This window comes from Capsella rubella, unplaced genomic scaffold (genome assembly GCF_000375325.1).
Source record: "Capsella rubella cultivar Monte Gargano unplaced genomic scaffold, Caprub1_0 scaffold_4, whole genome shotgun sequence".
In the NCBI taxonomy this organism is placed as follows: domain Eukaryota; kingdom Viridiplantae; phylum Streptophyta; class Magnoliopsida; order Brassicales; family Brassicaceae; genus Capsella; species Capsella rubella.
In genome coordinates, this window is record NW_006238920.1 from 12,725,211 (window position 1) to 12,743,162 (window position 17,952).

The 17,952-nt window shown below is 37.0% G+C and overlaps 4 protein-coding genes and 1 pseudogene across 5 annotated transcripts; 2 read left to right on the forward strand and 3 right to left on the reverse strand.

Annotated features, from left to right (window-relative positions):
• Positions 1 to 1,127: 1,127 nt before the first annotated feature.
• Positions 1,128 to 2,143, forward strand: LOC17888118. The gene is made up of 4 exons (XM_006295093.2): positions 1,128 to 1,167; positions 1,384 to 1,612; positions 1,711 to 1,773; positions 1,864 to 2,143. Exons 1-4 carry the CDS (start codon positions 1,135 to 1,137, stop codon positions 2,007 to 2,009), a joined length of 471 nt encoding a protein of 156 aa, XP_006295155.1. The 5' UTR covers positions 1,128 to 1,134; the 3' UTR covers positions 2,010 to 2,143.
• A 286-nt stretch (positions 2,144 to 2,429) lies between these two features.
• LOC17888497 lies at positions 2,430 to 3,215 on the forward strand (annotated as a pseudogene).
• A 1,117-nt stretch (positions 3,216 to 4,332) lies between these two features.
• On the reverse strand, positions 4,333 to 5,475 carry LOC17889828 (putative F-box protein At3g16590). The gene has a single exon (XM_006294348.2). The coding sequence runs from the start codon at positions 5,473 to 5,475 to the stop codon at positions 4,333 to 4,335; it is 1,143 nt and encodes a 380-aa protein (XP_006294410.1).
• Positions 5,476 to 8,932: 3,457 nt separating this feature from the next.
• On the reverse strand, positions 8,933 to 10,283 carry LOC17888524. 2 transcript variants are annotated; one of them, XM_023784710.1, is made up of 3 exons: positions 10,221 to 10,283; positions 9,532 to 9,795; positions 8,933 to 9,419 (listed from the first exon to the last, which is right to left on the reverse strand). In XM_023784710.1, exons 1-3 carry the CDS (start codon positions 10,273 to 10,275, stop codon positions 9,115 to 9,117), a joined length of 624 nt encoding a protein of 207 aa, XP_023640478.1. In that variant the 5' UTR covers positions 10,276 to 10,283; the 3' UTR covers positions 8,933 to 9,114. The 2 variants fall into 2 exon arrangements, with proteins under 2 accessions (XP_023640478.1, XP_006293534.1); XM_006293472.2 differs by having other exon boundaries at positions 8,933 to 9,422.
• Positions 10,284 to 10,978: 695 nt separating this feature from the next.
• LOC17890389 (mitogen-activated protein kinase kinase kinase 17) lies at positions 10,979 to 11,695 on the reverse strand. Its single transcript, XM_006293344.2, has one exon. It carries the CDS (start codon positions 11,693 to 11,695, stop codon positions 10,979 to 10,981), a length of 717 nt encoding a protein of 238 aa, XP_006293406.2.
• Between the last annotated feature and the right edge of the window lie 6,257 nt (positions 11,696 to 17,952).

Below are 17,952 nucleotides of genomic sequence, written 5' to 3' on the forward strand. Positions count from 1 at the left end.
ATGTCTTCTGGGAAGCGTCGTGGTAGCTCGTAGCATCTGCTTTGATGTGTCGTTTTTAAAGTCACTTGCGAGCTTCTCCCGCAGTTTACGAAGCACAGCTTGGCTAAGTGGAATTTCAGGAAGACGAATCTGGTGCCAATCATGTCATGGTCAATGTGTCATATTTAGTGTCATCGTAAATGCTAATGATATATTTCAGAATTTTACCTGAGAGCAATTGAACGAATCTTTATGATATTCTTTATTAGCATAAACAATGACTAATTCAGAACTAGTGGACAATGGTGATTCTTTCAACTAATCTAGCCGTAAGATCCATAAAAATATATATTTTTCTTTTTGTTTTTTTAAGATTTCAAACAATCCAAAAAAATATATCATAAAAAGAAAATCAAATAATCTGAGTTTAATTATTTTATTTTGGTTCAACTAAATATGAGTCTAACGATTGAGAACCTAGGTAATTCAGTCCTAAGCCTATTAGGCTCAATTTTGGTAAAAAAATATTTTAACTACATAACTCAATTCTAGCCAAAACCTAAATTAATTTGATCATCTATTTTACTTCTTATTTATAATTTATAATTTTGCATTTTCATGAAATTAATGCTACTTTTAATATGGTTTTCACTAGTAAATTAAGTCAATTCCTAAAATATATATCTGACCATTATTAGAGAAGAGAATGAGCATGCAAATGATTAAACTTAACAAAAAAAACAAAGGGGAGAATGTGCAACTGTAATTTCTTTTGAAGATGTCGAATTTTATTTATTTACTTGAAGAAAAATAACTAGAGATACAAGAAGTATTGTTACATGTGCCAGCCAGAGCTTCAAGCCAGTACTAGTCTACTACTGTGACCAAAATCGTTTGGAGAATAGGTGAAGGCAATAATAATCCCCATGTACAAATATTAGCATTGGCTCAGGATCCTTAAGCGTAATTGTGCTCAACTTCCAGCAGAATTTATACCATAACTTAAAGGTATCGAACATACCCAAACTAAATAATAATGGGCTAGCTTTATTATTCTGGCCCGAACCGTGAAGAAAAAATATATAAAAAGTGCTCTGATAATCAATTAGGGTTATTTGAGATTTGAGATTTCCTGTGGCAGGGGCAGACTTCAGAATGAGTGAGCGTACAAAAGTGTTAGACAAACAGGTAAAGAAGTTTGCTGGGATGTTATCTCTTTCTCGCTCTCGTAGAGTCAGTCTTTGACCCACAAAGTTGTTGTTACTTCTTTCTGTTGACTACTTCTTTTCTTGTTGTTGTTATGATTCATGCTTGGATGTTGTCTCTTTCTATCTAGAGCCAGTATTTGACCCACACAACGTTGTTGTTACTTATTTTCTTCTTCTTGTTGTGATATTCTCGCAGGTTAAGGACAAAATCAATGATTGCCTTGAGAGACTGAGGGAAATTCAGGCGATAGAGATCCGAATGCAACCGTATTGTGGTCTTGAACTTCGATTAACCGCAGCATCTACTTGTGATGTCGACTTGTGGCTTCAGAGATGGAAGATAACTCGCGGAAGAGATCTAGAATACTACACTTGTTTACTCGGCACCCTGGGTCAAGCCTGTTCAACGATGAAAGTTGCAACTCGTAAGCCCGCATTAATAACTTTGTATACATACGACACTTTCTTTCTTTTTTGCTTTTTTAGAGTTCTCTGTTATGTTTTGTATAATATTAATGCGCAGGTATTATAGCGATTCGTGCGTTACATCTCATTTTTGAATACAAAGGGATAAAACCTCCACCCCGTAAGAACGTTTGAAACCAATATCAAATGAAGTAAACTGATTTCCTTTGTCGTTGTTGTTACGAAATGTGTGTCCTTGTTTTCTTTTCAGCGGTAGTAAATGCTGATCCTTCACAACTCCAAGCTCTTCATGAAGAACATCTCCAGGACGAGTTTGACTTATTGGAAGATCTTTTACTTAAGATTCGAGTGAAACATCGCCTCCTTACCAGACTATGTAGATCCACAGTCGTATGATCCTTAATTTATCAAATATACAGACTCTGTTTTTCTTTTTATGCTTTCTGTGCCTCATATGTCATTACAGAGTTATGGAGTTTCAATCATTGTACAAACCAATGGAGAGTAAAGAGTTTCAAATTTCAGAGTTATTTACATTTTCAACTTTAGTTTCTTCTCTCTTAGAAAAAAAAAATAAAGAAGAAGCAACATCATTAATTTTAGCAATTAAGTCAAGCAATAGGAGTGATTGTCCGCATAAGCTGGTGAATGGTCTCTATTGCCAATAGAGTGAGAGAGATAGGGAAAAGGAGCAGCTGTAGCAATACAGACCATTGAACCTCCTACCCGCAAGACTTGGAACGTCATCTCAAAGAGTTTCAAATTCTGTATAAACTCAGAGAATGCCCTAGAATCGTGCAAACTTGTGGGACAAGTATGCCGAGAGGTGTCAATGATTACGGAGTCAGAGTGTATAGAATGTCAATGGAGTATGCAGCAGGTGGAAGTTTTTACTTGTCTCATGGAAACAAGGTCATTGTCTGATTCAATGATCAGAGACTTCACTCACTGTTACGTTCATTGCGACCTCAAACCTGAAAATATACTCGTGTTTCCTCGTACTTAGCTTGTGGGTGCAACGTTGCAAACGAATCGAAGATTTCGGATTTTGGAATGGCGACAAAAGTTGGAGAAGACTCGGAGTTTTGGGAATACGATTCTCCGTATTTGGGAACGTCTCTTAACATGTCCCCGGAATCTGTTCAAAACGGGATCGTGGAGGAAGCCCTAGATTTGTGGTCTTTAGGTTGTATCGTGTTGGAGATGTATACCGGAGAACCTCCATGGCCGTTGGAAGATTCTATGAATATTTTGCCTCTTTTGTTGAATGGTAATGCGCCAGAAATCCCGGAGTCTATTCCTTGGGAGGCAAGACAGTTTTTACAAACGTGTTTTGCAAGTAATCATTGGAAAGGGAAGAGCTTCGGAGCTACTGAAGCATAAGTTTCTACTGAATGTTTCCGATCAGAAGAAGGTTAATGATACCGGTATAAGAGAGAATCCGTGGTGGTGTTCAAGACTAAGCAGTTTTCGAAGAAGGTCCTAAAAGTGAAGATTATTCCACCAAAACCACCACAGTTTAAGAAAATTTCGAATAGACCTATGAGGCTGAAGATCATATCTCCCAAACCCCCAGGATTCAGTCTTGTTCCGGTGCAGTAGAGTGTAATGCAATTTTACACGTTAATACAATTGTAATGCTTCAATCCCTACTATAGTAAAAGAGAAGTATAAAAGTTTCTTGGGTCGGGTTTTTTTAAAAAATTAACCCGAAATTTTTCAATTGGATCTTACTAAAAATTTTAAAATATTAAATACCAGTTTCCATATATATTATTTCGAAATCTACCAAATTAAACCATCAATATCGGTTTTGGAAAGTACATTAATCTTAATTTGTTTAAGGAAAAATACATTAATGTATGATTTTGTATATTGGTTTAACAAATTAACCTAAAAATCAGAAATATAAATTAAATATAAAATATTTATCAAATTATCCATAATATTTCAAAACAAAATGTTCCTTAAATATCTTATATTAATATTTAGATGTATAGTTTTCTCCTATATTAACTATGATCTTTAAATTTGTTTATTCTAGAGATTTGTTTATCCTTAAATATCTTTATTTGTTTATTTTAGAGATTTGCAATTTTACAAAACTGCATGAAAGGTCCAAGTTAAAATCATGTATTTATGATTATGCGGTGTACCGCGGGTCAATCCCTAAACTTTAAAAATGATTCATATTATAATATTTATACATGTATATATGTCACATATTGTTCTAAAATTAACAATCCAACTAAAATCATACAATTTAAATAATTTTGAACATATTCGAAACCAACACAAAAATACAATCTAAAAATGATAGAATTTAATTAATAATCAAAATAAAGTAAAGCAAACACAAATAAATTATCCCGCAACGTACAAAGGATTAAAAATCCGGTAATTTTCCCCCGCGCTGTAGCGCGGGTCCGAATCTAGTTATATTATTAAACTGTATGATATTTGTGTTGTCTAGTTATAGAGAAAGTCTTCTATTTTATTTTTTGTCGACAGAGAAAGTCTTTTATTTTATACATGGAAAACTTTAAGTAAAAAACTTGTTTTCTTTGATCCACATCAATTTGAGAGATTATTCACATCTGAGAAAACCTTTTAAAAAAATAAAAGTGTAGAAAGCGATATATATAAGAGTTTAATGACTCGAGTCCAAACCATAATTGTTTGATTAACTATAAAAACAGAACATAAAGCTAGAAAACCATTATAAGCGATCCTTATTGTTTCTTTGAGCTAAAGGAATGGAGACAAAACTGGGGATATAGGTAAGGCAAGAAGACCAACGATCAACCACAGAATCTATTGAAATCTTCCTGAACACATCTTCCTGTACAATGTAGATGCAAGGATGCCCAGTTTCATCAGAAGTACACACAAACAGCATCTTATTATCAACGAAGTAACTTGGCCCAGAGCCACCAAAACATTTTTGCTGTAACCTAGGGAAATCAGGTATTGACACTTTCATTAAACTCTTCCACACCACGGCCTCTCCATTACTGTCAATCTTATGCTTCGTCACCAAAATCTCGACCTTCCTGGTCATGTAAGATTGCCTTAACACAGAAAACCGATCTCCCCTGAAAACAGCAAGGACTTGCGTAATGGCAAAGTCTTCTTCTTCATTACAAGGTAGAAGACAAAAAGTCTTGAACATCTCCTTTGAAAAATCAAAGCTTCGGATGAAATGTTCACAGGTCTTTGAATCATAAGCAACCCAATATAAATTACCATTAAAGGACACAATACTATCTAACTCTGGTACACGCCAATCTTTTCCCCAAGAGGCATTCACAATAAACTTGCACGCATCGGATTTGCAGTCGTAGATGGCAACTTTCGGGTTCGGGTAGAGCTGGCGAGTACCATCGAAGCAAATACAAAACCCAAAGATCTTGTAACCCGTTTCGGGTCTAGTGTTATCATAGCCAATGCCACAAAATCTATATTCGCGTGTGTCCTCCGGTACGACCCATCTACTCTGTCTCAACCAGGGGTTCCAAATCACGAAGCCTCTTTTAAACATATCAGATAAGAAGAACCCATCGCAATGAACTAAGCTGGTGATCATTTTACATGGGATATAATCTAAACCTATCTCACTCACATCTATCTGTGAACCATGGTCGAGATTGAGATTGATGATGTCTACGGAATAAATCTCGGAATTTGTCCGTAGGATGAATTGAGGGCGAGCGTGAGTAAAGTAGTTGTTCAAGAAACTCCTGTCCTCCCAAGTAGCGTTCCATTGCTTACATACCACTCTCAATCGAGCAAGTGAATTCCTTGGCAGTCGACAAAGTATCTCTCCGACCGAATCTAGTGGTAGCTGCTCCGACGGCGCCATTAGGGTCTCTTTGCTTCTAATTCGTTTTTAGAGGCCAAGGCAAAAATAAAAAGAGTCAGTCTTTTAAGTAAAAAAAAAAGGAACGAACAATAGTTTTATAAACTGTCGTATTAGTTCAAAACATGGATGAGTCGGTCGGGGTAAATAAAATATTGATGCGCTGATAAACATTACAATCTATATATACGAGCTAACTGCTAATTCACTGATATCAAAATACGCGATTTGGTCTACGAAACATATCTTATTATATAAACCTTCATTTTCAAAGTCACCCATTAACAAAATCGTGACATGTGTCAATTATAAACGATAAGATATTGACACATGTCAATTTTAATTTTGTTAATATTTAGATAAAATAGAAATATTATTAACCTTATCGAAAAAGGAAATATATAAAATAAATATTATAAAGAATTATATAATGTTTTCATTAAATAATTAAATAATGTTTTCATATAAATATTAAAAGGAAATATATAAAATAAATATTATAAAGAATTATATAAATTTGATACAAATATTTTCTAATGTTTTAAAAGGTTTTAAATCGTTTTATAAGGTTTTTAAATGGTTTTTTGAAACGGTTTACAATGTTTTTAAAAGGTTTTTAAAAGGTATTTATAAGTTATTTTACGCTAATTATGAAAGATATATAAAAATTCATACATATATAAAGGTAATTTGTGTGTATATTTATAAGTTTACACACATATTTGGAGAAATGTCAACATTTTTAGTGATTTATTGATAAAGTTTGAAATAGTGATATTTTTAAAAAGTGGTACTAGAAAAACGGTATTTTTGATAAATTAAAAACTTAAAAAAATTGATATTTATTAAAAAAATATGTGTAAGCTTATATATATATACACAAATAATCTTGATATGTGTGTAAATTTATATATATAAATATTTCATAAATACTGTATAAATACCTTATAAAAACCTTTAAAACCCATATAAAAATTTTGTAAACCTTATAAAAACCTTATAAATGTCTTATAAATGCTATTTAGAACCTTTTAAAACTTTATAAATATTTGTATTGAGTCTCCCAGTAGTAATGATGATCTAGATGTACCTTTATAAACTATTAAAAAGTTTACAATTTTTCATATTTAAAAGGGGTATTTTTAAAAATGGCAAGAAAATTAGTATGTTTAAATATGGGTACATCAAAAGAGGCATTTCTTAAAAATTCTCCTTCAACTATTAATCTAATTTTTGGTTTTGCCAGTTCTAGGTTTTACAATTATAAGGGTTATATGCTGGTTTGAGTTTATAAATGCGCATTATAGTTTAGATTATAATTAAACGAGATTATTTATCGGTTTGGGTTTATAAAAGAGGAGTGAGATTTAGGTTTTACAATTAAACATGGTTATTTATCAGTTTGGGTTCATAAACAAGAATTAGGATTTACATTTTACAAATAAAATAGATTTTGAGCTTAACTAAATAAATATTTTTATTCATGATTTTTATTTTATAATATGTTATATTTGTTTAATTTTTAATTTATGTATTAATGTATTATGTCATTGAGCAATTTCATTGTCTAAAACATAAGGGTGAATAAAATATTTTCGAAAATAATATTTTAAGCTTAAATAAAATATAACAAAAGTTCAATATAATTCGAAATATAGTAATTTTAAAATATTTTTTTTTTTAAATATATAATTTTTTATAATTCGTATTTGAATGATTTTTTAATGTTTTCCTCAACGCTATAATTTATTTTTGAATCTTTATGTTTATTTGCGTTGTTTATATGAACTTATTTACAAATGACTATATTTGTATTTAACATCATATTTTAGGTTGATGTTAATTTGAAAGAACTTTACAAAACAATAATGAATTAATTTTCATAGTATGAGAATGATTTTTTGAAAAATTGAAAGTTAAGAAATAACAATTTTTACAAAATAGTATAATAATGTTTTAGAGGATAATTACGAAATTAAGATTTTTTAAATATTTTTTAAATATTATGAATAATGGTGAATAGCTCCCAAATGTTTTGGTGATTGTCAGTTTGACATTACTAGATTTTTATAAGTAACGTTTAATAACGAATTTTAAGATATATATATGCACATATATTTGATATTTCAAACCAAATAAAATCTCTTTCCAAATAAAAATAATTTCTCTTATTTTTTCAGAAAAAAGATATGGAAATTATTTTCTTATAAATTATAATAAATTTTCATTTTCATTTAATTTAAAATAAAGATAATCCGTCCATCGGACGGGTACTAAACTAGTAATGTATATAGGAGACTTCGGGTATCCTAGATAACTCAAATCCAACCCAAAGCTAAACTAATTTGATCATGTATTCTTAATTATAATATTGTACTTAATGAAATTTATGTTAGTTTTAATATGGTTTTCATTTGTTAAATCAATTCTTCGAATATGTTTTTGAGTATTAGAGAAAAAAGGAGTATACCAAAATATTAGTCTAAAAAGTCAGGAAAATATCTAGGTGATTCTTAAGTTTGTTTCCATTTAGTTGTTACTAATTCAATTTGACGCAAAAGAAAAGAAGAATAAAAAACCAAGGTGATTCCTAAGAAATAAAATGAGATCATGTATACATAATTGCATTTTAACATTTTTGAGTGTATATGAATACACAATATTGTATATTAGCTTTCACAATGAATTACCGACTTCCACAAGGTTGTAAAACTAATTGTTTTTAATGTGGTCATTTGTTTGTTATAAAATTTTAAATTGAAAAAATGTTAATTTAGTCCAATTACTTTTCTTTTTTTTTTCTCACAAAGGCCAGTTGTATATATAACACAAACCATGGTACAAATGCCCGAATGATTTACGGGACATCAAAGCTGGAACGTATCTTACAACTACAGCTCAAGTATGTAAACTTTTACAATAAATAAAGCCCAAAAGGCCCAAGAAGAAGACAGAACAACGTCCGAGACGTGTAATCACGATTTTGAAGAGCGGGGGACACGTGTTTAATCCACAATCTCTGCTGCATGCGATTCCAATTCCGGTGAATCTGAGAATGTCGCCGGCATTAATACCAAACAAACATCTTGGTTTTGCTCACCAATTCAGGCCAAACACGATTTACACCTAAAAAATCAATCTCCAAATCTCACCGGTTGCTAGAAACTCAAAAGGATCCGGCTGAAAACGGGTAAAAGAGATTCAAAGTTGAAAAGGCCACGGCTGCCTATCCTTTCTAAGGACGAGCTGAGAAACAACAACTTGGGCAAAGAGAAACTCAATGGAAAAGTTAATGAAAGGAGATTTAACGAAACCACCATCACTAACCTTGACGTAACTTTTTACTTGCAAGAAACTAGGTCGACCTCTCCTAGAGGTCTTCACCAGATAAAAGAAAGCATTTTGGGGATATTTCTCAATCTCCAAAGAAGGAAGATGGAGAGGTGGTTAGAGACCACTATTTTGCTAATTCAATAGGTACATATCTCGCTATTTCACAAACTAAGATTCGATAAGAGTCAAATCTCTAAGATTCTATATTGGGCCTTTTATATATGGTATTTTTTGTATTTTTTTTTGGATTTGTGTGATTTGTTTCCCTCCAATTGATCCCATCAAGAGTCTGTATCTTCGCTGGCTCTTTCATTCCCATCGGTTTCCAACATGCTTCCTTAGCCCTGCTTGTTCACTGACGTTCCCAGCTCTCACTTGTTCACTGATGATGTTCCCAGTTCTCACTAGTCCACTGACTTTGTTTCCAGCTCTCACTTGTCCACTGATTTTGTCACCAGAAGAAGCTCTCACTTGTCTAACTCCAACCCTTGTAGGGAATAACACTCTGTGTAGGTGCTGTACGATCTTCAACAAGTCCACAGTGGTTAAAATCTCCTTCTTCATTGCTTCAATTGTTTCAGCATCGGCAGGGTCAAGTAGTCGTAGTTCAGCTTCTGCTAAAAGAAGCCAAAAACAAACAAAAATCAGAAGCTTTGTTGATATCGAAGAAACACACACATGCTGTGAAGAAGCTGAGAAAAGAAATAAGTGAGAAGAAGTTTATACTCTGCTGCTTAGAGGCTTGTTTTTTCATATTCTTCTTCTTCGATTTACTAGATGGATTTGCAGCACTCTTCAGTGGTGGTGCTGGTGATCGAACTTGCACAGCTTCTTCTTCAGCCTTAACCAATGTCTTCCTTATACTCGCAACCTGAGACTCGGTCAGATTCAGTTTCTCTGTCAGCTTAGACACCACCTCTTCCAGATTTTTGAAATCACCCACATGATCCAAAATTTTCTCGGTCAAGTTCCCTTTCTCCGGATTGAATTCTATGCCCAGGATTCAAAAAACAAAAGAAACTCATGAATTCATCAAAAACACTGAAATCTAGTATAGAGACAAACACATGATTCATAATTTCATATATCAAATACGAAAAGAAGAAGAGCAATCGCAGGATCCAGAATCCATGACAACGCAAACCACGGAACAACAAGATTCTAGATTCCAAATCACCCAAAATTTGGGGAAATCAAATTTGATTATCCTAATATATCTTCAGAACAATCAAATCGATCACCGGAATTTTTTTAACAATTTCTCCAATAGAACAATCAAATCGATCACCAGAGAAACCAGAATCCAGGATCCATAAAATCGAAATCGAACGGATTATCAGAAATTACAAGCATAAACGAAACGAAGAAACTCATTAAACGAGATCGATCGATCGTTCATAATCAAAATCAATTACCTGGAATTTGATTCCGAGAAACTGAGAAACAGAGAACCACCTGCGATTGCTCCATCTTCTGTAACTGAGAGAGACCTTAAGATGAAGAAGAGAATGAGGGAGCAGAGAAGAAGAGGATGAATCAACTTGTTCGAGCTACTGTGTTTGCCGCTATCATCTGTTTTCGAATTCCCTCCTTCTCTACTACTACGCGACAAAATTAGTTACTCCCCAAAATGGGCCATTATTTTATGGTCTTTAAAGCCCATTTTTATTCACGCCAACTGGGCTAATGTTTTAAATTTATTAATCCAATTTAGTCCTCAGAACAGAAAAAAAAAATAAAAAAATAAAAAATAGGAATTTAGCATACCTACCATTTAGTGGAAAATTAAAGAGAAAGGGGAGTTCTATTTGAAAATGTATATCCTGAAAACTTGTAATCAAGAAACAAAAATGGAAATTTGGAGATATGTATGTAGTTATAGAAACTCCAACAATCTTCCAAGTTATGTATAAATTACTTATAGATTACCTTCAATCCAACTTGGTTACTACTTTGTTTGCCACAGAGGATAACACATTTACGTAAAGAGACATAAATTCTCCAAGTTTAACATAAAGGACTTTCTCTATAGCTAGAAAACAACTACAGTACACCATTACAATTTGATAATATATAATTGAAGCATTACAATTGCATCAACGTGTAATCAACTTGATCTAAAGTTCTAAACCACCACGTAACTAACAAAGACTAATATTATTATGAATACACTCTACTGAATCGGAACAAGAGGTTTGGGAGGTATAATCTTCAACTTCAACGGTCGATTCGAGATTTTCTTTACCTGTGGTGGCTTTGGTGGTATAATCTTCACTCTTAGGACCTTCTTCGACTTTTGCACCACCACCGACTCTCTCTTATCTACGGCGCCCGTAACACTCACACTCTTCTGATCGGAAACATTGTGTAGAAACTTATGTTTCAATAGCTCCGAAGCGCTTCCTCTTTCCAAAAGATCACTTGCGAAACACGTTTTTAGAAACTGTCTTGCATCCCAAGGAAGTGACTCCGGGATCTCTGGCGCATTACCATTCAACAAAAGAGGCAAAAGATTCTCAGAATCTTTCAACGGCCATGGAGGTTCTCCGGTATATATCTCCAACACGATACAGCCTAATGACCACAAATCTAGGGCTTCCTCCGCGATCCCGTTTTGAACCGATTCCGGCGACATGTAAAGAGACGTTCCCAAAAACGGAGAATCATATTCCCAAAACTCCGAGTCTTCTCCAACTTTTGTCGCCATTCCAAAATCCGAAATCTTCAAATCGTATACAACGTTGCACCCACAAGTACGAGGAAACACGAGAATATTTTTAGGTTTGAGATCGCAATGAACGTAACCCTGACTATGGATAGAGACAAGTCCTTCAAGAATCATACGAGTAGAGTCTCTGATCATTGAATCAGACAATGACCTTGTTTCCATGAGATTAGTTAAACTTCCATGATAGGCTCAGAGTACCATTGGCTTTGATGAGAAGGAAGATGAGAACTAATGGAAGAAAGGAAAGAGCTAGGGAGAAGTATTTGAGGAAGAAGGTTATTGAAAGTGGCTAAGTGTGAAGGACCTGCTGGGAGAGTCAGAGGCTTCACTACTCTTAATAAGTCTATTGACAAAGTGTTGTCGTTTTACAATTACATTATGTATTTAGGGAAGCTTCCCATTTTAGGGTTAAGCTATGGTTTTGAATCATCAATAACATATCATTTCTCTTCTATCTTATCTCTTCTCCGCCGTCACAACGGTGCAATACTTTTCTCCCTCTTTCTATTCTTGTTACTAAGGTTACTAAGTCTATCATTGGTGCTTTCATTGAGAGTGCGATGGCTCCCAATCCAACCGCCGCCGTCGTTCCGGAGTCGAGATCGGCTACACCGGAGCTCGAGACTCCTCCCCCTGAAACTGTAACAACTCCGTCACTTGAATCACGAGTTTCGGGTCTGGAAAAAGAGCTTATGTACATCCATGGAGCTCTCAAGCTCATCCTTCAGAACCAGAATGTCGAGATGAACCGTGAAGGTCGTGAATCTTCACCAGCTGCTTTCGCGAGTCCTCTCTCTTCGGTTCAGTTCCAGGCGACGCCCACGCCGCAAGAGACAACAGAGCAAAGCTCAAAGCAACCCATTCTTCCCACACCGTACACGGAGACTCCGACCAGAACTGTCGAACCAAGAGCACCACCACCACCACCCCAGCTTCCGACGACTGCGCCTAACCCGACCATGTTCCAACCCACACCGGAATGGCCATGGAAACCTCTGGATCTGCCTTTGTTTGATGGGAGAAACCCAGAAGATTGGATTTTCAGGTTGGAAAGGTGTTTCGCTTCCAATCGAGTGCCGGATTCTGACAAGATTGACCAAGCTCTCACGTGTCTCACAGGTCAAGCTATCACGTGGTGGCGTTATTCACACGTTCGGTGGAAGGTTAACAACTGGGACGAGTTTAAAGAAAGGTGTGTGTTACGATTCAAGCCTAGTCGAGGAAATACGTCAACAGACCATCTGATTAGCCTCACTCAGTCAGGTAGCGTTGACGATTTCAGAGACAAATTTGAGGAGTTAGCAGTAGAGCTTCCTCACGTACCCATAGATGTGTTGGAGTGCTCGTTCTTGAAGGGGCTGAAGAAGAGTATCAGAGACCAAGTGGTTCGTAGTAGACCAAACAATTTGGATGACATGGTGGAGACTGCGAGAATGATTGAGTCGCAAGAGAGGGAGACGTCGAGCTACCAGTCTCGCCCTTTCACCAAGTCGTATCAGCCACAAGCTATGATACCGAGTGGAAATGCAGGGAAACATGTGGAGTATTCCCAACAGAAGAGACCCTATGACACAGCAAGGGATTTTAAAAAACCAACCGGAGGGGGTGAGGGTCGAAATTCTAATCCTTGTCGGAGCTGCGGAGAAAAATGGTTTCCTGGACACAGATGCAAACAACCTCGACTCAAATGTCATGAAGTGGGTGAAGATGATGATGAGGAAGAGTTTCAAGAGGCAAGAGAGGTCCAGGAAGAGGAAGGAGAACCAGAAGAAGAACTAGTCACACTCTCTTTGAATTCTAAGGCAGGTCTTACCGATGAGAAATCCATGAAGCTCAGAGGTCAGATAAGAGGAAGAGATGTGGTAGTGCTAGTAGATTCTGGAGCTACACGAAACTTCATTAATGAGAAGGTTGTCAAGGAGATGAATTGGCCCATTGATGATAAGCGTGGCTTTGGGGTCAGAGTTGGAGGTGGAAGGATCATCCGAGGCCAAGGACGATGTACTAACACTGTCTTAGAAATCCAAGATGTGGAGATTATTGAGGAGTTCCTGGTGTTTGATCTGGGATCTGTGGATGTAGTTCTGGGATTCTCTTGGCTGGCTTCTTTAGGGGATACCAGAACAAATTGGGGGCTGTTGAGAATTAGTTGGAAGATTGGAAATTACTGGGTGTCCATTACTGGGGATCCTGCACTAAGCAAGGAGCAAGTTTCACTGAGGACTATGGAAAGGGTAGCTCAACATACTGGGTTAATCTACTGGTTGGAACTCACCTCTTTATTTGGGGACAATGGGGAAAAGCACAAAGAGGAGATCAGTGCAGAGATCAAGAAGGTGATTGACCAACACAAAGCTGTCTTTGCAACACCACAAGGGTTACCTCCTGTAAGGAACCGTGAGCATGCCATTACCTTACAAGAAGGTTCAGGACCGGTTAATCTCAGACCCTACAGGTACTCCTACATCCAAAAGAATGAAATTGAGAAGTTAGTGCAAGAGATGTTGGAAGCACAAGTCATAAGGCCAAGCATCAGTCCCTATTCCAGTCCTGTTTTGCTGGTTAAAAAGAAGGATGGAGGTTGGAGATTCTGTGTGGATTACAGAGCATTAAACAAGGCTACAATTCCCGATAGATATCCTATTCCAGTGATAGAGGAGCTGCTTGATGAACTACATGGGGCAACCATCTTTTCTAAGCTTGACCTCCGGTCCGGGTATCACCAAATTCGCATGAAAGACTCAGATGTGGAGAAAACAGCTTTTAAAACGCATCAAGGGCACTACGAGTTCCTGGTAATGCCGTTTGGGCTCACAAACGCACCCTCTACTTTTCAGTGCGTAATGAATGATCTATTCAGACCCTTCTTGCGGAGGTTTGTATTAGTATTTTTCGATGATATATTGGTCTACAGCCCAGACGAGTCCACGCATGTTGAGCATCTGGGGATAGTGCTTAATATGATGCAGCAGCACCAATTCTATGTTAATGCAAAGAAGTGCTCTTTTGGTGAAACAGAGGTATCCTATTTGGGTCACCGGATCTCTAAAAAAGGTGTAGCAGCAGACCCTGAAAAGATAACAGCCATGACAGAATGGCCAGTGCCAAAGAGCGTGACTGAACTCCGGGGATTCTTGGGCCTAACTGGTTATTATAGAAGGTTTGTGAGGAACTATGGGCAGATAGCGAGACCACTCACCAACTTGCTGAAGAAGAACGGATTTGAATGGTCATTGGCAGCCACTGAAGCTTTTCAGAATCTTAAACAAGCAGTAACCAGCCTGCCAGTTCTTGTCCTACCAGACTTCACACAAGAGTTTACAGTGGAGACAGATGCTTCTGGAGCAGGTATAGGGGCGGTTCTCTCTCAGAATAAGAGGCCAATTGCCTTTATCAGCCAAGCCTTTTCATCCCAAGGAAGAATAAAATCTGTTTATGAAAGAGAGTTGTTAGCAATTGTGAAGGCAGTCACCAAATGGAAACACTATCTAGCAGGGAAGGAGTTTGTTATCAAGACAGACCAGAGCAGCCTCAAGCACTTGCTAGATCAAAAAGCTATCTCTACAATCCAACAAAGGTGGGCATCTAAACTTATTGGCTTGACTTACAGGATTGAATACAAGCCTGGTGTGGAAAATAGAGTAGCTGATGCTCTCTTTAGGAGACCTCATGAAGAAGAATTGCTGCAGCTCACTTACACTGCTCCTCCCAGCCTAGACAAAGAAGCTTTGCTGAAAGAAATCAGAGAGGACAAAGAATGGGGAGTTATTTACAAGGAAGTGGAATCAGGAACCCTCAAAGATAGTGAGTACAAAGTGTGGCAGGGAATGCTGTACAAGAACAACCGGCTTGTTATTCCCTCAGGTTCAACATTCATTCCTAAATTGTTGGAACAGTTTCATTGCAGTCCAACTGGGGGGCATGAGGGTGCTTTAAAGACGTTTAAGAGACTGACTCAAGAGGTGTTCTGGAGAGGAATGAGAAAAGATGTGATTCAGTTCATCAAGGGTTGTCAAGTTTGCCAGGAGAATAAGTATGCAACGTTGTCACCTGCTGGACTGCTTTCACCACTGCCCATTCCGGAACAGATATGGACAGATATCAGCCTAGATTTTGTTGAAGGATTACCAGCCTCTAAGGGTTATAACTCGATTCTGGTAGTAGTGGATCGCCTAAGTAAGTATGCTCATTTTCTGCCCCTAAAGCATCCTTTTACAGCAAAGACAGTGGCTGAAGCCTTCATCAGAGAGGTTGTGAAATTGCATGGGTTTCCAGAGACAATAGTTTCAGACAGAGACCGAATCTTCTTGAGCAGCTTCTGGTCGCAGCTTTTCAAGATGCAGGGAACAAACTTATGCAAAAGCACTGCTTACCACCCTCAATCTGACGGGCAAACAGAGGTGGTGAACAGGTGCCTTGAGACCTACTTAAGATGTTTCACTAGTAGGCGACCTACATGTTGGATCCAATGGCTTCCCTGGGCTGAATACTGGTACAACACCTCATACCATTCATCAACTAAAACCACCCCTTTCATGGCTGTCTACGGTAGAGATCCGCCGCGTTTGCTCAGGTATGGTGATATTCCTACCCCTAATGCAAACGTTGATGAGTTATTGCGTGATAGGGACAGTATCTTGGTTGAGCTGCGGGAGAATCTGGAAGTAGCGCAGAACAGAATGCAGAAGTCTGCCAATAAACATCGCCGGGATGTTGAACATCAGGTTGGAGATTGGGTATACTTGAAATTAAGGCCATATCGTCAAAGTTCAGTGGTTTATAGGAGGGTTGAGAAGCTGTCACAAAGATACTTTGGGCCTTATCAGATTTTGGAGAAGATAGGAAGGGTAGCTTACAAGTTGCAGTTGCCGTCAACAAGTTTGATCCACCCAGTTTTTCACGTGTCTCAACTCAAGGCAGCTATTCCACCAACTTTCACTCCTCAAGAGCTGCCTAAGATTCTGACACCAGCACTGGAATGGGCAACAGAACCAGAATCACTTGTTGACATAAGAAGAGCTGAAACAGGAAATGAGACAGAAGTTTTGGTGAAGTGGACAGGGCTGCCTGCATCTGAATCTACATGGGAATCTCTCTCTACTCTGATTCAGCAATTTCCTACATGTGACCTTGAGGACAAGGTCAATCTTTTACGGGGGAGTATTGATAGGCTCAGAGTACCATTGGCTTTGATGAGAAGGAAGATGAGAACTAATGGAAGAAAGGAAAGAGCTAGGGAGAAGTATTTGAGGAAGAAGGTTATTGAAAGTGGCTAAGTGTGAAGGACCTGCTGGGAGAGTCAGAGGCTTCACTACTCTTAATAAGTCTATTGACAAAGTGTTGTCGTTTTACAATTACATTATGTATTTAGGGAAGCTTCCCATTTTAGGGTTAAGCTATGGTTTTGAATCATCAATAACATATCATTTCTCTTCTATCTTATCTCTTCTCCGCCGTCACAACGGTGCAATACTTTTCTCCCTCTTTCTATTCTTGTTACTAAGGTTACTAAGTCTATCATTCCACCAGCTGCATACTCCATTGACATTCTATACACTCTGACTCCGTAATCATTGACACCTCTCGACAAACTTGTCCCGCAAGTCTGCACGATCCTAGGGCATTCTCTGAGTTTATACAGAATCTTAAACTCTTTGAGGAGAGGTTCGAAGTCTTGTGGGTAGGAGGTTTTCACGGCTTGGTAGTACGGATTCGAGCCGTCTGGTTTCGTGAATCTGACGAGATCGACGGAACCATACGAACCTTTGCCTAAGGGTTTCATAAACTCCATCGATGGAAACATTCTTAACTGCACTAAAACCCTAATTAAATCTGATTTTTTTAGGGAAAAAGAAAGGAGGAGAAATTTAAGAATTGTGATTGAAATTGAAGATTATGAGAAAGGGCTTTCTTTTTAATTAGCCGATAGGAAAAAAGGAGACTAACAAAAGAGAAATTGAAAGATCTGACGTTGATTCCATCATTAATTGGGTTTTAACCGCCGTTATGGTTTTTGGGCTTAATCCCATTGTTATAATAATAATAGATATATTATTAATTTTCATAGTTATAATAATACCCACACTTTTCTAAACACTTATCACTCAAGTCCAAAACCATAATCACATGCATCATGCATGGTACAATATTGTAAACTTGGGCAGGTCATAGTCTAAACTTCTTAGTAAGGGGCGTAGAAGAAACTCACTGGGGAACCTGCAGCGTTGCAACTTAGCTTGATTTTGCTAGCAAATTAAACAAATTAAACCATAGTGCTCCACTTTGATTCATTCCATTTTCAGGTGTAGTTTCATTGAGTCTAAGGAGGACATGGATCAACCATTTGCAACTTTAATTTGGTTTAGCGTATCAATTTCCAACAAAATATTTATCTCTCGAGCCAAAACATGGGTTTATAT